Genomic DNA, 24,411 nt, shown 5'->3' with positions numbered 1-24,411 from the left:
GGAAATTATTTTTAACTGGACAAACCCTTCAGTCCTCAAAACTGTCCTCTGACTGAAATCTGTGTACGGGACGGGCTATACGTTGGCGTGAAAATGGCCATTTATTTACACTCATTGACAAAAAAAATAATAAAAGGGCACCAACCAAAGAGTTGTGTGAATGGAATGAAGCCTTCTATGTGTGACTGTAATGATGATCCATGTAAGTGATTACTATGTTGGGGAAAACTGTACAGTGGAAAGGAGGACCCTGTTGGGGACCTGTAGCCTGGATACAAGATGATACAATCGGCCATGCATGTGTTCTGGGACACAGGTCCTGTATGGTTTCCTGCAGCACATTTGCCGAGAGATGTTACAGCTAGGCCTGTAGATCCTGCCGAAATTGGTGTCCCAGCTGGTCCTATAAAGGCTTTATTGCTGGTAAATCTGGCGACCGGGCAGCCCAAGGAAGTGTCACAATCTTGAGGAGACATTCCTGGGAAACCCTTGCTGTGTGTGGGCGAGCATTATCCTGCTGAAAAATACAGATATGTGTTCCTTCCCAACCGTCGGCTGCCCGCTCAGTAGAGGTGAAGCTCTGCACTTACATGCATGATCTCCTCCACAGTATTAGGACTATCGCTCACCCTCATACAGCTGCATGGTTTCTGGACAACACAGTACGATCTGCTACCCAGAAACGATAATTGCATGAACAACAGTTTCACCCAATGAACAAACATTTTGCTCGTAGATCCGGTGATCTGCTGCAGCTTTTTTTTTAAATCAAATCTTTTTTATTATTATTGACAGAGATATTTTACATGTATACAAAATGTACAATATAACATATCAAGAAAAATAAAGCTCTTAGGGCTCTTTCACACCTGCGTTCTTTTCTTCCGGCATAGAGTTCCGTCGTCGGGGCTCTATGCCGGAAGAATCCTGATCAGTTTTATCCTAATGCATTCTGAATGGAGTGAAATCCGTTCAGGATGCATCAGGATGTCTTCAGTTCCGGAACGGAACGTTTTTTGGCCGGAGAAAATACCGCAGCATGCTGCGCTTTTTGCTCCGGCCAAAAATCCTGAAGACTTGCCGCAAGCCCGGATCCGGAATGAATGCCCATTGAAAGGCATTGATCCGGATCCGGCCTTAAGCTAAACGTCGTTTCGGCGCATTGCCGGATCCGACCTTTAGCTTTTTCTGAATGGTTACCATGGCTGCCGGGACGCTAAAGTCCTGGCAGCCATGGTAAAGTGTAGTGGGGAGCGGGGGAGCAGCATACTTACCGTCCGTGCGGCTCCTGGGGCGCTCCAGAGTGACGTCAGGGTGCCCCACGCGCATGGATGTCGTGATCGCATGGCACGTCATCCATGCGCATGGGGCGCACTGACGTCATTCTGGAGCGCCCCGGGAGCCGAGCAGACTGTAAGTATACCGCTCCCCCGCTCCCCACTACTACTATGGCAACCAGGACTTTGATAGCGTCCTGGCTGCCATAGTAACACTGAACGCATTTTGAAGACTGATCTGTCTTCAAATGCTTTCAGTTCACTTGCGTTTTTCCGGATCCGGCGTGTAATTCCGGCAAGTGGAGTACACGCCGGATCCAGACAACGCAAGTGTGAAAGAGGCCTTAGTACATTCTTTTTGCATTGTCAGTTTATTTTTCACTAAGATAATTGAAATATAATTATCTCCCCTCCGTCCCATCTAACACCCCCCCCCCCCCCCATCTAACACCTCCCCATCTAACACCTCCCCACTCTCTCCAGCTACTCCCTATATCGTGATACCGCTATTGGACAACCAAACACTCCATAGTTTGTCAAATTTTTGTGGGCATTCTCTTTTAAAGGGATTCTGCCGTTTTTTTTTTAACTGATGAGCCATCCTCTGGATAGATCATCAGCATCTGATCGGCGTGGGTCCGACACCCAAGACCCCTGCCGATCAGCTGTTTGAGACGGCAGCGGCGCTGGCAGTAGTGCCGCGGCCTTCTCGCTATTTACCGCAGGCCCAGTGACGTCACGACTATTATCAATGGCCTGGGCGGGGCTAAACTCTGTTCACTTGAACAGAGCTTAGCCACGGCCAGGCCAGTGATACAAGTCGTGACGTCAGTGGGCCGGCGGTAAACAGCGAGAAGGCTGCGGCACTACTGCCAGCGCCGCTGCCGTCTCAAACAGCTGATCGGCAGGGGTCTTGGGTGTCGGACCCACGCCGATCAGATGCTGATGCTCTATCCAGAGGATCAGTTTAAAATAACTGCAGAACCCCTTAAGGAATAAAGCTTTTTCACAGACCAACATATTATTAACTTTAACCCTGAATTCCTCCAATGTTGGAGGACTTCCCTGTATCCAGTGTAGGGCTACCAGTTTTCAGGCTACGTATAACAGTCTACCCACCGCAACCTTTCTATAATCATCTGTCCCCACCTTAGAGACATATCCTAACAAACATATTTTGGGATCCCTATCTACCCTCACTGACATTTTATCATGTATTATCTCCAATATACCTTCCCAATATCCGTCTAAGCTGCGAATGATAAACAGTTGAGATAGAGGCGATCCCGAGTGAACAAGGGAAACTATCTGCTGCACCTTTACACGGGCAGATGGTAAAATCCACCTTAAGTCAAAACCGTATATGTGTGCTATAAAGGGGCAATAAAAATCTGTGGTATTTTTGTTTTCAGCAAATCAGATGTTTCCAGAAATTCTGGATTACCCAGGAATGATACCGAGGATTCGTGGTCGGAGGTTCAGAGTTGCGCCGGCCTGTCAACGGACAACAGCTCAGTTTTGTCTTGGGGCTTTGATGTAAGAACTTAAGGATTTGTGTGTACAGAGTATATGATTTTTACGTTATCTTATTTACCCATATTCCCCACCCTAAATACAGTCAACCATTTTTGAAGACTTTGCAAGTTGTGGCTAGGCATGCTGCGGACAATTATGACACTGTGAACTAAGTATACAGACATGGAGAGCGGCGCCCGGCGATCTCACTGCACTTACTATTATCCCTGGGTGCCGCTCCGTTCTCCCGCTATGCCCTCCGGTATCTCCGGTCACTAAGTTATGGTAGGCGGAGTCTGCCCTTGTTCTGCTGTAGCGCTGGCCAATCGCAGCGCAGAGCTCACAGCCTGGGAGGTTATTTTCTCCCCAGACTCCGCCTACTATAACTTAGTGAGCGGAGATACCGGAGGGCATAGCAGGAGAACGGAGCGGCGCCCAGGGAAAATAAGTGCAGTGAGATCCCCGGGCGCCGCTCTCAATGTCTGTATTCTTAGTTCACAATGTCATAATCGGTGAAAGGCCCTCTTTAAACCCCAAATTGTACTAGAAGTAAAAATGAATAAAAAAAAACATATAAGCATTTTTAGGGTATGTCCGCACGAGATGGAAATACTGCGTATTTGCTGGCACAGGTTTGTGTGCAGCAAATCTGCAGCACTTTAATGTACAGGAGCAAGGGTGCACAGAGTGTCTTGGGTCAGCCCTCAGTGCACTTAAAGGGGTTTTCCAAGACTTTTACACTGATGACCTATCCTTAGAATAGGTCATCAGTATCTGATCGGTGTTGGACCCCGCCGATCAGCTGTTTAAGAAGGCAGCAGGGCTCGCAGTAGCGCCACGGCCTTCTTACAGCTTTCTCTAGGCCAGTGAAGACACGTTCATCGGTCATGGCCTAGGTGCAACCTCAAGAAGACAGATCCCTGGTGTCTCTGGGCTTAGAAGACTTCTCTGCCACCTGATACCTCTATAATAATGAACTGTGTAGTCTCTTAAATAATCTACCAGTATTTTATATGGATGCATAACTTATTGAGATGCTGTAAGATGCCTATTAGTATATTGTGCAGTCAATCTAGTTGTGGCTTACTACTGTGTTTCCCCGAAAATAAGACAGGGTCTTATATTATTTTTTTTCTCCGAAAAAAGGGGTAGGGCTTATTATTGGGGTAGGGTTTATTTTGGCTCCATGAACATATTTTATGTAGACACATGCCCATTACAGAACAGTCCTTAGACAGTGTTTATATTAAATATGACTATAACTCCCCTCATCCATAGGAATGCACCCATATATTGCAGTACATGGGTGCATTCCTATGGATGAGGGGGTTTATAGTCATATTTGCCACACATTTTTCCTTCTGGTACCGTATAATGCTTCTGAGCTGTCCTTACCCAAGGGACCTAGGCAGCAATCTACGGTACCAGGAAGAGCAGATACGGCACGGGAGAGATGTAGGGATCTCCTCCAGGCAGCGGAAAGGAGAAGGAGATCCTCCTGCTGCCTCCTTCATGAAAGTAAGAACATGTGGGCTGGCGGCAGTACAGGGCATACAGAGAAGCCGCCAGCCCGCCCAACGTGAAAGTGAAGGGAATCGCGGGCTGCTGGCATAATTTAGCATTTAGTGAAGCTGCCAGCCCCCCCCCCCCGCTGGCGGCTTCACTGAAGGCTAATTCACTGAAGCCTGCGCTGCCCGCCCGCCTGCCCACAGTTTCACGGCAGCTCAGGAGCCATTAGTGAGCGCTCCAGAGCTGCTGCACCCGCACATTTCCCCCACCTTCCCTTTATATATAATAAAATACGGCTGTATCTAGGGCTTATTTTTGGAGTAGGGCTTATATTTTAAGCCTACTCCAAAAATCCTGCAAAATAGCGCTAGGGCTTATTTTCGGGGAAACACGGTACTTGCTGGCTACATCTCTATCGCTCTGCTGATAGAGCGCACTCTCCTTCAGGCTCTTTAAAGCGCCAGCGCACCCTAATCTTCACCAGCTAATGGCTCCACACCTTGAGGTACTTTAAGGACTAATGCAGCTAGTACATTTTGATGACCCATCCTCAGGATTAGTCATCAATATATGATCAGTGGGGGTCTGACTTCCGGCTAAGTCCAGATCCCTTTATGGGGTCACTTAGGAGATTCGTTATACAGATGGGATGAAATTCTGATGCATCATTGTTTGCGGTTCCTCTCTCTGTTCCTCGCAGGAGTTTGACCAGGCTGCCACAAGACAAGTCCAGAAAATTTTCAAGCAGATTGATGAGCTGCTGTATGAGCAGAAGGCCAGCACACTTGTGGAAGGTCTGCAAGAAGAGTGCCATCAATGGAGAGCATCCTTCCCACATCTGCGGTATTTCACCTATCCCTGCTATAGTCTGTACATGGTCCGAGACATCAGTGCTTAATGTATCCCAGGGAGACCCGGTGGCTTACTTCATATGCCAGTGCAAAGAGTGAAAAACCCTTAAAGCCAAATTCTCACACTTGTGGGGTTTGGTTTTACTATGGTTTTGCTCCACATTGACTTCATTGTGTGAAACACAGTGTACCGATAATTTGGGGAATGAATACTTATTGTAGGAGAGCTCTGATTTTTTAATAAAAGGCTCTCCTGCACAATGGTGTAAAACAACATGAGGGTTCATGTCAGCCACCTCTAGAGGAGCATGAAAGCTTACTGCACACTGTCTTACTAGAGACTTCAGTGTTTAACAGACAGTACACAGGTAGCTCCTAAGCTCCCTCTAGTGGTGGCAGTGGGCAGCCAGAATATTCTCTTTTTAAGCCATGTTTATGCAGTGAATTTGGAGCTCTGACTGCAATAAACATATATTAAAAAAATTAATCAGCGCATAATTTTCAAAAGGAGTGTCTTACTTCATCAAATGGCATTTATCATGTAGAGACGTACGTACATTAGTAAGTTCTTTGTATTTGCTGAAGCGAGACATCCCCTTTAACCTATGTAGACAAAAGCAACATGACATTCCAAGACAGACATTCAATTTAAAGTTGTCTTCAAGATATTTCCCAAGATCTGCAAAAATTTGACCAAGAAGTAAACTGCCATAAAAGAATGAAAATGAGTCACCTGATAAATCCAGCACCATCGCTCCCATGGTGCCTGCTTGGGCTGCAGAGAGATGTGCCTGTCTACCCAAGTGCCTGCTGCAGCCCATCTCTGACCTCCGAGGTTTACGGCACCAGAATGCTGAGGCTAGTGATTGAGTGGGTAGACAGGCACGTCATCACTGCAGCAGGGACCAATATAGCAAGGGCCCTGGAGCGTGAGGGAGTTTATCAAGTGAGTATTTTGCTGATCTCAGAAAACCCCTTTAAGGATTCCTTTTAGAAATGATCCACCCCTTTTTAAATTGAATTACTGAAAATGTGTGGTTGATATCTGTTGCTTCATTGTCCCAATTCCAGAATACATGGCAAGCAGGTAGTGCCCCCTGCAGATGATGGATACAGCTGGCACTCAAGTCATTCTGAAACTGCTTCTTCCATACCCTTCGGTGCTACCCATACAAAAGAGTCCAGTGAGTAAGTATGAATTACATTACACAAGTAACATATGAGCACGATCTGCAGAAGAATATGGAAACAATTTGGGGGGAATTTATCATGAGGGTAATATCTGAAGTCAGTTTTCCTTGAGTCTGCGTTGGCATGCAGAATGGCACACATTGTTACATTTTTTAAACACTTTGGGCTGGAAATGCTTCTCCAGTTTTCTGTCCTAATTAACTCCTTAGGGACATCTGTACATGTATGGTGAAAGTCCGTTCTTTAAAAATGGCGCTTGCTGCAGAGGGCAGGAGCCGTAACCGCCAGGTTTCTGCTGTTTTAAACAGCAGACATCCAGGGCTAATGTCTGTGATCGGCGATAACACTGATCACAGACATTTAACCCCTCAGATGCTGTGGTCAATTCGGTACCATGCTATGTGATACTGAATAACTATAAGAATTGCAGCTTCTGGCTGCCACTTTGGTCGGCCATTAAATGTTTGCAGTTGCACTTTAGTTCATTGTTATTGCAGATGCCCTAATAAACAGATGCTTGTCTGATACAATGAAAATCTTGGCTATATATTTGAATGTGTGTAAATTGTAGGTAATGTGCCCAGTAATATACTGTACAAGTTAGATGTATGCGTATAACACATAGATCTGGTTAGTTTGAAGTTTCAATAGAAATCTTTGTATAGTTTGCATGTGTTAGCTGCTCCTGGTTGTCCACCCTTCTGATATATCATGTGTATTCCAGGTTAGGTATTTTTGGCACCAGGTTTTTCCTCTCCACGCCTAGTGACACCACTGCCCCGGTGTCTTTTTCTCTCTGTACTGAAGAAGATGAGGATGAAGATGGTGCGGGGGTAATCATGTCAGACGGTACAATGGAGGAGTATTTGGCTTTTGACAGCAGAGATAAGTGAGTAATTACCAAAGTAAAAAACAGTAGGGGAGATTTACCAAACGGGTTGTTTCCCATAGCAACCAGATTCCACCTTTCATTTTTCAGAGCTCCTTTGGAAAATGAAAGGATCAATCTGATTGGTTGCTATCGACAACTAAGCCAGTTTTCCATTGCACCAGTTCTGATGAATCTTCCCCAGTAAGGGTAGAAGGAGTGCATCTGGTATTAGCATTTCCTTCGTATGTAAGTCGTCTCCTATAATAGAGGAGGGTGGCTTAAAATAGTTGTGCACATGACCACAAAATACGGATGATACAAGTGATCCATGTGCTTTCCCCACCCTTATGTTTGTTCCACAAAAAGATAGAACATGTCCGATACTGTGCCGCAAAATGCGGACCACAGACCCATTGAAGTTAATGACTTTGAAAAAAAAAATAAAACGGATGCAACACGGACATCATCCGTATTTTGCGGATCCGCGTTTTGCAGATTGCAAAATACATACGGTCGTGTGCATGATGCCTAAAGGTGCTTTTCAGGTTTATTTAAAGTGTAACTGTCATTTTTTTTCCTAACGTGTAGGGACAGAATAGGGAACTTTTTACTAATATACTTTTGTTTAGAGGAATCGTACATTTATACTAGATAAGTTGGGCTGAAATGTCCCTTAGCAGCGCTCTCTTAAACGAGCGTTGCTCAGGTACATATGTCTTCCAGTAATGACTGGGAAGTCGGGCTGGAAGCTGCTGGGCTGCTGCGCTCACTGCCCCCCCACATAGTGGACAATGGATTAATATCTGTAGACTAAATATATATTTATCTTCCTTGCTATTTCTCACTGATCAGCGTGGCCAGCACTGTCAGTGAGTGCTTCTGCTGTATCCCCGGCGTGCTGAGTAACTAACCAGCCACCCGGAGGTACATGACAGCGAGCTGTTCTACTGTATATAGGGACAGTATATATTATAACTGTCCGTATATACTATAACTATCCCTAATATAATATTGGGCAGACTAGATGGGCCAAATGGTTCTTATCTGCCGACACATTCTATGTTTCTATATGCAGGAGAATATCTTCTCCCTGCATTGACAGTAGCAAGCGCGTACTGCTCACTGACACATATCTCCCGGCTCTGAGAATACAGCATTACCATTACCGTCATTCATCTTTGAAGTTGAGCAGTGAGGTTTGGTGTCATCGTATTTCACACAGCGTAGCCCCATCATTCTGAGGGTCAGAACATCTGTTCATCTTTTTCTGTGGTAAAGATGCACTAAGCTTTGCAGACTGTGGCACTTTATTCGGGTACCTACCATAAAACAGCTAGTCACCTTGCGTTCAGAGCCAATCTTTTTTTTTTTTTTTACTCGTTTTATTGAGAATAACAACCAAAATTGGTACAGTTATACATATGTCAGTATCTTGAATTACAAATTATCGTATATTCATACATTGCCATAAATTTGTACAGTGCAAACGGAGCGCAATGCAATCCAATCACGATGACAATAAAGCAGGTGAAACAAAGCACGTGACGTCACTTAGCAAATTATGTTTACCATTCTACCCCTCCCACCCAACATGCATCATGACATACTTAAGCACGCAATTCTATGCATTTCGTACTGAGTACATGTGAGAAGGCACAGCTGTAATTGGTGAAGAGCACCAAGATCCCCACACCCTCTCAAATTTCTGAGGACATTTCCTATTCCCATACATCACTTTTTCATAGGGCAAAATTTGGTTCACCAGGGCCTTCCATTGGCCTATTGTCGGCGGTCTGTCCGCCATCCAACGCAAAGCTATAGCTTTCCGTGCCAAGAATAGAGACTCTTTTAAAAAAGTGCAAACATACAGGTAGCGGGCATGATTATCCACTATCCCTAAGAGGCAAATTTTAGGACAACAGGGAATCACCTCTGTGATCAAAGTGGACAAAGTATCCACTACTTTCTTCCAGAAGGGTTTCACATACCGGCAGTCCCAGATAAGATGCCAGAAATCCGCATTATCTTGGGCGCACCTGTGGCATCTCGTGTGGTCAAGCCTACCCATTTTGTGCAATCTGGTGGGTGTTAAATAACTCCTGTGGAGAATGAATAGCTGAATGAGCCTGTTGTTAAGAGAGGGTGACACAGTCGATGGCGCACACAAAGCCTCAGCCCATTCCTCATCACTAAGCTGTGGCACCCTCTCCTTCCACCTAGTCTCCACCAAAAGGGGTTTGGAGCGAATTTTCAAATCTAAAAGATGTGTGTACAAGGTCGAAATCATCCCCTTAGGCCCCTGTGTTCTAAGTATGCCTATCAATGGATATTTAGAAATGGTTTTCGCGCCTCCCTGAAATTGAGCTTGGAGAGCATGTCTGAGCTGTAAGTATCTAAAAAAAATGAGACTGGATCACCCCAAATTTCTCCTGAAGCTGAGAGAATGAGAAGAGGATACCTTTCTCATATAGGTCCCTTAAAGTAAAAATGCCGTAATTTTCCCAAACAGCCCTGCCTTCACAGTGCCACAGATGAGGAAACATCGGATTGTTCCACAGCACAGTGTCATCAGGAATATCCTGGTATTGCTGGAGCTTGGCAGCTCTCCAGACCTGATGAGCTAACCTATGAATGGGTAACAAGCGGCCCTTTATGGACTGTAAATTTTCTAGAACTGGCCAAAAAGTAGAAAGATCCAGGTGACACCTCAAATAAAACTCAGAGTTAGGTATATGGGACTGCGCAACCCAGGCAATTAAGAATCTCAGCTGTCCCGCTAAGAAGTACAAAAATAAATCCGGCATAGCCGCTCCTCCCTGCTGCCAACCCCTCTGTGGAACATCAAGAGCCAGCTTCCTCCTGTCCCTCCCCCAGACGAATCTCGCTATAGCTGAATGCAGGCGCGCGAAGAAGCACCTCGGAACTGGGGCGCATGCGTGTCCTAGTAAATGTAATGCCTTTGGTAATAGAACCATCTTGACAAGATTCAGTCTGCCCATAACCGATAGAGGTAGTGTAGTCCAGGATTTGAATTTATCCAAAGCATATGTCTCAATAGGGGCAATATTAAGCAAATGTGATCTCGTTGGGTCCTTAGTGATATTAATACCCAAATATTTGAAATGTTCCACAACTATAAGATTGTGATACACTTGGGGCCAGTCCGGGGACCATAAGGGCATAAGGGCAGACTTGGACCAGTTAATGCGTAGGCCAGAGAAATCCCCAAATTGATCGATCAACTCAATCGCCCGTGGGAGGGATGAATCTACATCGTCCATGAACAAAATGAGATCGTCGGCATACAACCCTAGTCTGTCTTCCCTACCTCCCAAAGACACCCCCTTGAAGATAGTATCTTGACGTATCCTAATGGCTAGGTGTTCAATCGCCACTGCAAATAGCAATGGGGATAGGGGACATCCCTGCTGGGTACCCCGATGTAAAGGAAATGTGGGAGACAAGGACCCATTAATCATAATATTAGCAGTCGGGCGGTGATAGAGCACTTTAATCCACCCGATAAAAATGGGGCCAAAACCAAAACTCTCTAGGGTATATAACAGAAATTCCCATTCAATGGAATCGAATGCCTTGGCCGTGTCTAGGGATGCCAAGGCCCACTGTTTGTCATCCGTATAACCCACTTGCGCTACCACCTGGGCCCTCCTAATATTGCTAGAGGTAGAACGGCCAGGTATGAAGCCGGACTGGTCCTCGTGTATTATTGAGGCTATCACCCTATTTAACCTATTCGCAAGGATTTTAGTCAATATTTTGTAATCTAGGTTTAGTAGTGAAATTGGACGATAGGAACCACACTCTAAGGGATTTTTATCCGGTTTTAGGAGGATTACAATAGATGCGTCATATAGAGAATCCGGCAAAAAGCCCTTCTCCAAGGAGGCAGCATACATCTTGCGCAGTTGAGGCCCTAGTATATCCACATATTTTGAGTATATTTCCAGAGGGATGCCGTCAGGCCCCGGGGACTTTCCCAGATTTAAACCCTTAATCGCAGCTACCACCTCTTCCAGCATGATCTCCTCATCAAGAATTCCCCTGTCCAAGGGGGATAACTGAGGATGAGACACCTCACCTAGGTACTCATTAAGCGCAGACAGGGTATACTGGGTTCTCGAGGAATATAATTCACTATAGAATTCTCTGAATCTGTTCAATATCCCGCCCGGATCCTCCACTATGGATCCATCCACATTCTGTATGCGAATGATTGGGGGAGCCATAGTATTGCTTCTAATAACCTGAGCTAGTACCTTCCCCGTTTTACCACCCTGCTCAAAAGCCTGCTGTTTAAGGAAGAAGAGCCTACGATCACTTTTTTCTTGTAAACATAACATATACTGCCTTCCCTTCTGCATCCAATCTAATCTATTCTCCTCTGAAGGATCGGATACATACGAATTCTCAGCCGCCTTGCATAGTGCACACAGCTCCTCCTCCCTAAGCCTCGCAGCCTTCTTAAGATAAGATATAGATGATTTAGCGCACCCCCTCACAAAGGCCTTCAGGGTATCCCACAATATAAGAGCATCACCGTCCCCTTCCACATTCAAGTCCAGGAACACTTTCAATTGGTCAGGAATGCGGTCATTTATATTCATCAGGGACAGCCAGAACGGATGTATGCGTAGGCTGTGAACTCGTGACTCCCCTTCAGACGAAAGCAGAGTCCCCACGATAGGAGCATGATCAGACGGTCCCTGAGGCATATACTTCACGTCAGAGATGGACAAGTAGGCCTGCGCATCACATAGTAGGTAATCAATGCGAGAAAGCGCCCCTCTGGAAGGTGTAAAGCAAGAGAACTCCCTGTTAGAAGGATTCCTTTCCCTCCACACATCCAGCCACCCCAGCTCCGAGATGAACCGTCCAAGCCGTGTGGCACCCGCCCGTGTGCCGTCTGGACGAGGGTTGGCCTGGAATCTATCCAGTGTCTCATTCCCCACCATGTTGAGGTCTCCCAAGCACAATATCTTAGAAAATGGGAACTGGGCTGCAAAACTCGCTGCGGCCTGCAAAACAGAGAGGTTGGCAGGAGGAGGAATATACACATTAAGTATAACATAAGGAGCGCCATTTAAATGTGCGCATACAAAAATATATTGGCCCTCAGAATCCACCACCTCCTGATGCACCTCCCACCTTACTGAGCGGTGAACTAGCAGGGACACACCCCTAGAGTATGTCGTACCGTAAGCACTTTTAACCCATTGCACCCAAGGTTTTCTTAGTCTACCTTCTGTATCGGCAGTGACATGGGTCTCCTGGAGGCATATAAGACCGGATATGCGCGAATACCGCCATGCGCTTCCTGGGACCCCCAAGACCACGCACATTCCAGGACATATATGTTATAGATGCCATATTCGCTGCCTGATCATTAATGAGTAGGATGGTCCAGGAAGCATACAAACATCCGCCGCAATACTGACGCGGCAATGCATGATATAGTAATAGATGATGTACCAGTTAACATACATACATTGAAACAAATAACCTAACAATAAATCCCGGCGTACCGGGCAATAAACATAGATGAAGCACATTACATTAGTGACCATGTTAATGGGGGACCTGCACAGTGCAGAGGTCTTGCAAACAAGTGCAGGTGAGAGCATTGGCTCCCAATATCAATTATAAGCATGGCTAAGTAACCGTAAAACAGAACCTGAGGCAAATTACTGACATACTCACGGGCCCCTCACACCCATGAGCCATCAGATGAAAGGTTCACGTGTGAGTCCAGTAGTCCTTTAAATGCTCATAATGAAAAGAACCATAGGATGAACAAGTTCCGTCCCGAAACCAAAACTAGAGTGACTGTTGTCATAGGATTGTCCTCTCATCTCTGCGGTGAATTCCTAGGTCTCACTAGTAGCCAGTCCTCAGCCTCCCTGGGATTATTAAAGAAGTGCGATTTCCCGCCATCCAAGACTCTCAAGCGGGCCGGGTAGGCCATGGAATATTGTAAATCCATATCTCTCAAGCGTTTCTTTATAGATGTAAACGTGGCCCTCTTCTTCTGTAGTTCTGCCGAGAAATCCGGATACAAGGAGATATTAGCAGAACCGAGGGTAATGGTTTGCTTGATTCTGGCTTTGGATAGAATGAGATCACGGTCCCGCCAGTTAAGCATACGATCAAGGAGTGGTCTTGACGGGGCCCCAGGTGGGGGCATTCGGGCCGGCACACGGTGGGCTCTCTCCACCGCAAAAGCCGCTGAGAAGGACGCATCTGGGAACGTTGACTTGAACCATCCCTCTAGGAATGTAGCAGGATCGGATCCCTCGGTCCTCTCAGGCATACCCAGTATGCGGATGTTATTCCTCCTCGAGCGGTTTTCTAGGTCGTCACACTTCTGGCGCCACATTTCAACCGCTCCCTTCACAGCAGTCACCCTAGCAGCCAGGGGCCTTGTCGAGTCCTCCAGCTCAGACACCCTTTCCTCCGTAAGCCGAACCCTCTCCCTTAGCTGCTGGACGTCATGACGCAAGAGGCCTAGGTCCACTCTGACCTCCTCTATCTTGCCTGTGAGTGACGACTGGCAACCCATGATGGCAGCCATTAGCTGACCGTGGGATACCTGCAAGGTGAGTTCAGGCTCCCCCTCAGTCTCCGTCGCTGGGGCCTGTCCAGCTTGTCCCCTGGTAAGCGGTGCACGAGGAGAGGAGGTGGCCGCGGCGTCATGCTGTGGGTCCTGACGAGCGAACTCCTTCAGGCGATCCGCCGCTTGCTGCGCTTTGCTAGGGCCCATGATCGGGACGTACAAGTTCCGCTGATGCTGTAGCTCAGGTATGAGGCAAAAATCTGCGATGCCAGCTCAGGATGATGCAGGATTAAAGTTATGGAGCCGGAGCTGCTCTCAAACACGTCCGGCCATGTCGGCAGTTGGCCACGCCCCCCCCAGAGCCAATCTTTATGGTGGTATGTCTGTGTAGGTTCTCATTTATCTAGGTAATGGTATATCTGTAAAGAATAAATCAAGGCAACTGGACGTACTGTAGATTTCTTGAAAACGTTTCACTCGTTCTTCCAACGAGCTTTCTCAATTCTGAGTGACTGTACAAAAATTTATGGTGGTAGCCAGTCATTCCATAACTGATCAAGTCTTCAGCAGCACCCTCATAATAGATCCACATTGCAACAAACCAGCATGACAAAGTTGAAAAGTAGTGAAGAGGTCAGAAACACAAGCATTGCCGAGGGACACTATATGTACCCCACTAGACCACTAGCATGCCCCCTCCCCTAGGGAACATGTACCAGAGATAGTGATTGAATATACTCTTAGACCATGGCAGGGCAGCAATTTCACAGTGTGGTATCCCAGACCCAGTTTGGGTGGCCCTTCTCCACAGAAGCGTTGCATTCTGCTCCAGAGAAAGCTCCAGGAGTTGCCCAGAGTAGGGGCTGAGATTAGTAAAAATAGTCCATGACAAAAATGTATCTCCCCTTTCCACTGCATAGGCGATAACTAGTGTTGAGAGAATTAAGGTCAAATTAATTGACTTCAGTACGATTTCAGGAAAAATATGATTTGTCGCAGAGCCGAATTTCTTTGCGCTTCGTGATAACGCATCTATTTTTCCTGAAATGGCGTCAAGCAAAAACAAAACTTACTCCCCTCATTCATTTGCTCGCAGAGAGGCCATCTTGATTGAAGATACTGCGCAAAATCTCACGTGGGTTGCTGTGTGACGTCACCATGCTGGCCGGGCCCGGTGATATCATCAGTGAGGACGTCACTGCACCCGACAAGCATGATGATGTCATCATGTCATTGCGTGATATTTCAATCAAGATGGCCGCAACGGCCTCTCCGCAAGCAAATGGATAAGGTGAGTATGTATTATTATAATTTTTTTACCGAATTAACCCCTGAAAGACCACAATTGTAGCAACAGATGCCGTGATCAGTGATGAACGTGGCATCTGAGGAGTTCAATAACGGGGCAGCACGATCGCCACTTCCCGTCATTGCACTTCGTGATTTCTTTGTGAATTTCGGCAAAGGAGCCGAATCAAATATTTCATAACTTCACTCATCACTAGCGATAACTGTTAGATTGATGGGCGTCCAACTACGAAGGCGGTCCTATAAACCCTACTTGAATGGGGCAGTGGTCAAGCATGTTTACTGCTTCTCCTTTCAAACGTAAGAGAAGGCTGGAGATAGTCAAGTGCTGTCGTTTGTTATCTCCGGCAGTCCCATGGCGGGAATTCATATGCTCGACCGCTGCTACATAGATAGGGGGGACACAGGACCAGATAGGGATTAACTGTTAGACTGATGGTGGTCCCAGCAGTCAGACCCTCACCAGTCTATCCAGTGTATGGGGGATAACTTCAATGTCCCTTTAAATGATAGAGGTGTATATCATAACTTGTCTTTAGGGTTAACTGTATACACTAAAGACTTCTTTAAGAAAGAAAATGTGACGTTTGCAAAAGAAACCTTACACTTCTGAAAGCTATCACTTTCTGTTTAGGGACGATGAATTCTTTGAATGGAACAGAGCAATGTCCCTGGACAGCTTGAAGATGGGCTATCCCCCAATTTCCCCACGGTACTGTAAGAAGGAGGCAGTGCTGGCTTGTCTGTTTGATGATGTGTGGAAAGAAACCGTGGCGTCTTTGGAGGAGCTCATTTGTCGCCACTGGGAGGAATCCATCATGGGTAAGAACAACAGTTATTTTTCTACACTTTTTGGAAGAGATCTGCACCAGTAGCACTAGCACTTTGCTGGCCAGTGAAGGGAATAAAAACAAAAAAACGTGGATTTTGCAGGGCTAGCTTCCAGGGTACACGTGGGTTGGCATGTGGTTGTTTCTGAGCCTAAGTTCCACCTAAAGTGGACCGCATATTACACTGCAGTGTAGTCATGTGTGCCAGCTCATGCATAAATCAACCATACATTATGTATACATTGTATACTGTATGTTATACAGGGTGATTTAAAAAGGATGGTCTCATGCTCACAACCCATTGACTTTAGTGGGTCCATGGTCCACATTTTGTGGCCAAGTTTTGGACATGTTCTTTTTGCGGAATGGACATATGGACGTTGAATTTGGCAGGGGCCTTTCCGCCAGACCCCACCATGTCACCGCACCTGCAGAGGGAAGCATACATACCTGCTCTCCGCTGAAGGGTTCTGGCTCCTTCAGTCCACCCGTTGTTGTGCTCTGGTCCCTCTGGTCAAGATCAAGTTCGACTGGGGTCACGTGCTGCTGCAGTGGTGACATGTCCCCCATGGGTCACATCAGTAGGTCACGTGACGCATGGGGACACATCACTGCTGCCAGACATTGGCTGCAGCGGCACACGTCATTTGGGTCAAACTGTATGTTAACAAGCATGACCAGAGGGGGAAGTGGGCAGCCTCCTCAAGAAGCCCCTGAAGGTGCATAATCCCTTTTCTCCTAACAGTTTTGTCTAGAAATTGTACATTTTTAAGCCACCCCCCTAAAGGAGTGAGATTGTGACTTTAAAAAAAAGTTGCAGTAATAAATTTGGAGTGCAACGAATTGACATCCCTACCGAAGATTCCAAGTGGCATTGTCCCCAGGATTCCCAGATGTGGCAGGAGAGAGCAGGATAGTCTATGCAGCTGGGTGACTGGATGTCAGCAGTTTATTTTCAGATTGTGTATTATTCTTTTTTTTTTTTTTTTTTTTTTTTTTTTTTATACAGATATATTATTCTAGTATTGCATCTTTATATGTACTTTATACCCACACAGTAACTTTACATTGCCTTGATTATTTTTTTTCAGATGACGACAGACATGATATAGCCATTAAGACCACAACAGTAGAAACGCTCAACCCCTATGCTCCACTTCAGCGTCTTCCATTGGTTCTACCTCCTGTCCATTCCAAAATCCCCCCCATCTCCCCTAATCTGGTATGACATTGGCTATGCACATGAAAACAGCTGTCAGGTGACTCTGCTGAGCATGCATGTTTATTTCAATAGGGAAAGGGAGATAAGCCACCCGCAGATACCTCTGGGATCACTTCTCTCCTAGGGGAAATAAGGCTCAGGCACATTACAGTCCAACAGCTGGGCTGCTACCATACGCATCATTCAATCCTGCCAAATCGTTTAACTGAGAACACATAAGTGTCTGATTGCTGGGGGTCCAAGCACTATATGTCCAGCTTAACTGATCGGATCCGTTTCGATTCAGAATGTATTAGAACCAAACTGATCAGTTTTAGACCTTTGAGGGCCTATGATGGATCTCAGAAATGGAAATCCAAAATGCAGATGTGAAAGTAGCCTTAGGAGGTCTTAAGTAGAAGGTTTATGTTGAAGCAGATATCTTTGAGTTCTAATACCTGCTTATTTTCAAATTTCCAATTAGGAAATTGTAAGTTAATAGAGGAGAGGTTCCTCTGCTCCAAAAAGTGTGTCTCCACCTGGAGGATACAGTGCTAGGGGTAGGGTCACATGTTTTTTTTGGCAAGGGTTTCAGCGAAAACTGCACAGAATCTGCGTTAAAACCACCTCCCATTCTTGATACGCTAGAGGATTTTTCCCCATGCGGTTTCCAGACTGTGCCAAGAATGTTCATATCTATTCTTGGTGCAGTTACCCCGCAGACATCTCGAAAAGCCACAGCAGGAACCTGATCGTGGTTTAGCTCCATTCAGCGGAGCTTAACCGAGAGCGGGACTGTACCCGTACTATCCCACTGCAGAAACTGCAGCAGTTTCATCTATAGAAGGGATTCCCAACCTGCGATCCTCCAGCTGTTGCAAAACTACAATTTCCAGCATGCCCGGACAGCCTAGAGTTATCAGCTTACAGCAAGGCATGATGGGAGTTGTAGTTTTACAACAGCTGGAGGGCCGCAGGTTGAGCATCCCTGATCTATAGGATACATAGTGGATCAAAATCTGTTGTGTGAACCTACCCTAGCTGATTAAAATGTGAATTCTGTAATGCAGCTGGATTCCCCTTGTTTGTTAGTGTCTGCAAAGTGCAAATTAATAATGGAAACCATCCTACATGCCAGATGTGTGCTTGTTAATACATTATAATGGTGTTATACATTATAATGTTTTTTTATTTTACGCTAATTAGCCCCTGGGTGCAATGGGGCTGTTGCTATTGCACCATGCTGCACCCAAGGCTCTGCTTCCATACCTTCCCAGCTGCACCCCACCTCTTTAACAGACAGGGCAGTGAAGACATACTCGCACCTGGCCCTAAAGTCTCCCAAAGTCTTGCGATTGCTCATTTGCTTCACAGTTTGCCGCAGTGCAGAATCCAACGGCCGGCAAGCTTCTGTATTCTACTGCACCTGCTCCGAACAGTAAAGATGCACGAGTACTGGGAAAAAACTGTTTTGGCTATTGGGGGCCCATACTAAGTTTTGCTTAGCTTACCTGGTTGGGCAGTTGCGCAGTGGCGTCGCTCCATGCCTGATGTCCGATTAGGTGAGAGATTATACCTACGCAGTCTTTTTCACTTGTCAATAATGCCGTAGAAGAGTAACCATAATGGCGGTGTGATCCTATGGCATGCAGACGCCAGGATAAACATGGGAAATATATCTTCCCCCATTTTAAACCGGCTTCTTGTCCTGTGAATGTTTCCTTTTGAGCCTGCTCGTGTGTTGTTATTATTCTACCTTCCATCTTCACTGTAGTTTCTTTAACACTGTTCTGTTCTCTTTCTGTCTATCCTGTCTGTTGTCACATCTTAACTCTGGTAGTGTTTCACATGCAACCACCTCCACAAGAATAAAAAGAGCGGAAAATCTACCCACGTACGTATACTGCAATAAAAGTACACAACAGTGGCTTTACATCGTTCTATATATCACTGATGATCGGTGATAGACATGTAACCTCTCTAAGCAAAAGTTACATCAAAAACAAATGCAAGCCTATAGCTCAGTGGTAAGATAGGTGCCTTAGGGTCCATTCACACGTCCGCAATTTCGTTCCGCATTTTGCGGAACGGATTGCGGACCCATTAATTTCTTTGCTGCCCAGATCCAGAATTGCGGATCCGCACTTCCGTGTCCGCAATTCCGTTCCAGAAAAAAATAGAACAGGTCTTATATTTGTCCGCAATTGAGGACAAGAATAGGCATTTTCTATTAAGTGCCGGCGATGTGCAGTCCGCAAAATGTGGAACGCACATCGCCGACGTCCGTGTTTTTTCGGATCCGTGGATCCGCAAAACACACACGGACGTGTGAATGGACCCTTATATGCAGTATTCCTGGCTTCAAAACCTCATTGATGTCTTTTGAAAAACAAATGCAAGGCTAATTTTATTCCTGCCATTCTAGTATGGTACTTTTAAAGTGAATGTCTGCTTTTCAATATTTCATTTTTTATCTAAATATGTTCAATATTCTTTACAGTGGCCCGAGCATAGATAGATGTAAAGCGTTACATTCTGTGTGTGTGCAGCCACCACTAGAGGAAGCTTAGGAGCTCATTGCATACCATTTCTTTGAATTCTGTGATGTCAGTATGCAGTCTGAGCTCCCTCTAGTGGCGGTTGCAGGCAGCCAGCAGCACGTTTTCTTTTCAAATCTAGGTCCGTGTAGGGAATTCGGAGGCCTGTATCATAAAAATACAGCCCCTACCATTATAAAGATATATATATATATATACAGAAATGAAGTAGCACAGAGTTTTGGACCAAAACATGACATTGATGATAAAAGGTGGAGATTTGCTTTAAAATAGCACTAACATAGTCTGCTACAAGAGCAGAAACCATAATATAATTTGGATTTGTTTTGCAGGCCAATCGTTCTCAAGTGGGAAGCGTCATGAATCAGCGCAACCTGAATGATTTAATGATGATTCATGGCATACCATTACAGCAAAGGAATTTACATCTGATGGAGAAAGTTCAGTGAGTATGACCTGCAATGTGCGCAGTACCAATACCCTTGGCTTGGATCTACTGGATCTACAGAGCTAAAGATTTTTTTTTTGATTGTTAGCGATATACAGTCGAGTCACATTATTACTTTTGACTACAGCAGCGTGTAGCTCATGAAGGAAGTCACACGTCATGAGCTGGCTTGGTGGGTATATAAGGTGTGTAATAGGCCGTCTGCACACACATCCATCGTTTCTATCATTGGTAAAAGGGACTATTTATTAGAGTTCCAAAAAGAATGATTGGTTATCGTGCCAAGGGTGGCAGTATTTCTGAAACTGCGCAATTTGTGAACTGTGCACGTGCTGCCGTGGTGAAAGTGTATCATTAGTTGACAAATGGCACCATTGCAAATAAGCGACGTGGAAACTGCGGAGCACCAGGTGCCAATGATGTGAGAGATGGACGTCTACAAGGGTGTGCGAGGGCGGATGACACGCTACAGTGGAGCAGATCACTGCCAAAATGAACCAGGGGGGCTACCAGACGTGTGTCTAAAACAATGATTCAGTGAACTTTACTGGGCATTGGACCCCGAAGCAGACGGATGGTCATGGCACTTCTGCAGTATCAGAATTGGACCTCCGCTGATTGGCAAACAGTTGCCTTCTCCGTTGAGTCACATTTTGTGCTTCATCGAACGGATGGACGTTGGCATGTCAGACGAGAAACATCAGTGATCAAACAACCATTAATGGAAGGACACAAGCTGGTGGTGGCAGCGTTATGGTCCGGGGAAATGTTTTTGTGGCATTCTTTGGGCCTAGTCATCCATGTGAAAAGCACTCTCAACTGATTAGAGTATGAATCCATCCTTGCAGATTCGGAGTCCTAGGGTGGAGCAAGACAATGTGACATGTTACACAGCTAGAAATGATCAACACTGGTTGGAAGAGTATGACCAAGACTTCCAAGTACTACACTGGCCATCTAATTCCCCAGACTTGAATCCAATTAAGCATCTGTGGGATCACCTTGATCTTCATGTTCCTTCAATGGATCCTCCACCATGCTCCCTTCAGTAGCTGTGGGATGCACTGCAGTCAACATGGCTCCAGATACCTGTGACAACCTACCAGGACCTTATTGAGTAACTCCCAGGCCATCTAGCTGCTGTCCATGCCGCACACAGCGGTTACTCTGGATATTAGCTGCTCATTATAATAATATGACTCGACTGTGTATTATGCGTGCATATTTCTCCCAATTCATTTAGCTTAAGATTTGGTTCTACACAATTTTCCTGTGAGACGTCTGCACTACTACAGCACAGATCGGGACGTGTCATGGGGAGAAACGTACCTTGCTGGCATTAAGTTGGCTTTAGAAATCTGTTGCTTGTGAATATACCCATGTGACTTTATGTGGAAAGACCACTGTCTTCTCTGCATATTGTTTTAACCCGACCCCCAAAAAACTTTTACTGTCTTGTAGAGATTCAGATGATAAATCACCCATGAGGCCAATGTCCGCTGCATTGATCTCTGGGAAGCCAAGGCCAGGCCGCTCACTGGAACACAGCTCCTCATCACTGTCTCACAATGTTCCTTCTGCTAGAAGACGTAATCCTCCTCGTACACTCCATCCCATCAATAACAATCCCTCTAGGTCAGGGACACCAAAGATGGAAGAAGTCATCAGAGGAACACGGCTGTAAGTCCGATTTATACTTATTGTGTCAACTTTCATAACGTAGCATATTTTTTGTATAGGGTGGTTAGTGGTGGTATTCCTGTAATATTCCTGGGTGGGCATGGGGGGGTGTAGCAGGTAATACCTAGTATCTTTGGTGATGAAGAGATGAAAGGTAATATTCATTGTCTGTGGTGTTCATGGGTAGTTATGGGTTAATATCTAATACCTCTGGGGGCTAATATGGTTTAGGAATTAAAGGGGTTTTCTGGGTTTCTCATAGTGATCATCTATCTTCAGGATTAGTGATTCACCACCCGCACCCCCCACTGATCAGCTGTTCCCTGTAGCCTCTAGAACTTTGAATGGAACAGGAAGCACAGCTCCATTCACAGTGTAGTGGCCGTGCTGGGTTACTGCAAATTCCATTCCCTTCAGTGGGATCTGAGCTGCAGTAACCCAGCACGGCCACTACACTATTATTGGAGCTGTGCTTCCTTTTCCATTCAAAGTGCTAACTGCAACATCGGAGGCTGCAGGGAACAGCTGATCAAGGGAGTGCGGGATGTCAAACCCTCACTGATCAGATACTAATGACCTATCCTGTGGATAGGTCATCAATATCAGGAGCTTGGAAAACCCCTTTAACACCTAATATTCCTGGTGGTTTAGGCTAGTAAATGGGCCAAGAAAGGCAGAATTTTGCACCTGTAATGTAATTTTGATTTTATCGGTCCAAAATACTTCAAAGCTCTATTTCAGAGTTTGAAATACCCTAATTCCCTTAAATGATCATTCTGATTCCCTAGAAGCCATTGTTAGCAGTGAGAGAACTATATATCAACTTATACATCTGCACTCGAAAATAAATCTATATGCAGAGAGCTCCCCCTAGTGGCAGCAGAACAAACCATTTGTAGGCTTTTCCCCTCTCTCCTTTAAGTGCCACCTCTGCATTAGCCAAGTTGGTCAGATACATGTCAAGGGCAGTAAACTGCATCTTTGCCCCATGTGAAGTAAAGCCCAGCCACGGGTCTTATTCTTGTATCTACTGGTGAGGTTGCCTGGTGTTTGTCATGTTAACTGAGACTATATTCTTGTTTCTCTTGGTGAGAACAGCCAGACTGCCAATGACCAGCTGCCCTGCTCTCCTGTACCATTTAACCGAAATAATCTTCTGCCACCAATTGGCACTTCGGATACAGAATACCACAACCTGCCGGGATCACAGAGACAAACTGTAAATACTGGAGATAATTAGTGTAAATTTGGTCTTTTTAAATGTTGCATTCTAATGGTACGGGCTGGTTTGATACCACCCTGGAAATAATATCTTTAGGGGGGCAATGTACCTTCTGAATGACATGGACATCTATTATGGTAGTAGGTCACACATGGGGGATGCGGGAAAATTTTTGAAGATAGTTGATGTAATTCGTAGCAAATTTATAAACCGTCGCACACTGTTTGATACATTTGCCACAACTGTACGAATAACACTTTTGTAAGAGTAAGATTGCACCTTTTTCGTGACTTTTTGAAAAGTCGCAGTTGATAAATCTCTTAGGTGTACACCTAATTGACATAGCTAACCACACACACTTTTCCACCCACATTTCAAAAGTGGTAAGAGTGGCATAAACTTCCATAAAAGGCACTTGTTTTGCACAAAATTAGAATGTGCCAAAATATGGGACATTTTTACAGCAGAAACCAGCGGAAGGTGCAAGGGCGGATTGGCCATAGACCTTATAGGGAAATGTCCCAGGGGGCCACTGGAGGTTTTTGGGGATGTCTTTTGTGCTTTGGCAGTATTTTGTGATGCACTGTGGTATTTGGCTCTGTTGGGGTGGTATAATGTGCCACAATATGGTATTGCTGGCCCTGCCTTGCATCAATTTGGACCCGACTACAAAACCGGGGCCCACTTTTAGTATTTTTTCCAGGGCCACTTTAAGTTCCCAGTCCGGCCCTGGTCAGGTACAATACTATTTGACAATGTGGATAAGGTTGTGTTTTCACCAGCATTTCTACAATTTTAATTTTACAGAAAAATTGTAATATTGCCATGTTTCTGTTAAGTAAGATTTTTGTGCCATCACGTGGATTCTTTCTGGTTAGCAAAATAATATAGGATAGAGATGTGTTAGTATTCAGTTTCATCATAGACCTGTCAGTAGCAAAACCTTAAAGGGATTTTCTAGTGCTTAGATATTGAAGGTGTATCATCTGGATAGGTTAGAATTATCAGATTGGTGGTGGTCTGACACCCAGCACTCCAACAATCACCTGTTTCAGGCAGCCAATGGAAACTATACAATGGATGTAGTGGGAAGCAGAAGGTCCCGTCCACGGTGTAGTGGCCTTGCCGGGCTACAGCAGCTCCGCTTCCATTCAGGTGAGCTTCAGTAAACCAGCGCCGGAAACTACACGGTAGACAACACTTTCTGTTCTATGTATAGTTTCTTGCGCTGGCAGCTGCCAAAAACAGATGATCGGCGGGAATGTCAGGTGTCGGGCTCCCACCAATCTGATATTGATGACCTGAGGATAGGTCATCGGTATCTAAGTCCCAGAAAACCCCATTAATGCAGATCACCTAGAAGCTTTATTTCTCTCGCC

General features: G+C 45.5%; 1 protein-coding gene across 7 annotated transcripts in view; it reads left to right on the top strand.

Annotated features, from left to right (window-relative positions):
- The window catches only part of FAM149B1 (family with sequence similarity 149 member B1), a 49,295-nt gene that overhangs the window by 4,055 nt on the left and 20,829 nt on the right, over positions 1 to 24,411 (top strand). For 6 of the 7 annotated variants that reach the window (XR_006390391.1, XR_006390392.1, XM_044297721.1 and 3 more), the window contains exons 4-13: positions 2,690 to 2,813; positions 5,002 to 5,144; positions 6,224 to 6,340; positions 7,068 to 7,232; positions 15,728 to 15,915; positions 17,015 to 17,145; positions 18,965 to 19,018; positions 20,015 to 20,127; positions 21,592 to 21,810; positions 22,909 to 23,029. Coding sequence is in view for 5 of the 7 variants with exons in the window: in XM_044297721.1 (XP_044153656.1) it covers positions 2,690 to 2,813; positions 5,002 to 5,144; positions 6,224 to 6,340; positions 7,068 to 7,232; positions 15,728 to 15,915; positions 17,015 to 17,145; positions 18,965 to 19,018; positions 20,015 to 20,127; positions 21,592 to 21,810; positions 22,909 to 23,029 (1,375 nt within the window). In the remaining 2 variants the exon portion in view is untranslated. The remainder of the gene's footprint in view (positions 1 to 2,689; positions 2,814 to 5,001; positions 5,145 to 6,223; positions 6,341 to 7,067; positions 7,233 to 15,727; positions 15,916 to 17,014; positions 17,146 to 18,964; positions 19,019 to 20,014; positions 20,128 to 21,591; positions 21,811 to 22,908; positions 23,030 to 24,411) is intronic. The other variant, XM_044297725.1, reaches the window with a different exon arrangement.

This window comes from Bufo gargarizans, chromosome 6 (assembly GCF_014858855.1).
Source record: "Bufo gargarizans isolate SCDJY-AF-19 chromosome 6, ASM1485885v1, whole genome shotgun sequence".
NCBI classification, from domain to species: domain Eukaryota; kingdom Metazoa; phylum Chordata; class Amphibia; order Anura; family Bufonidae; genus Bufo; species Bufo gargarizans.
This window is presented reverse-complemented; position numbering and strand designations above follow the sequence as displayed.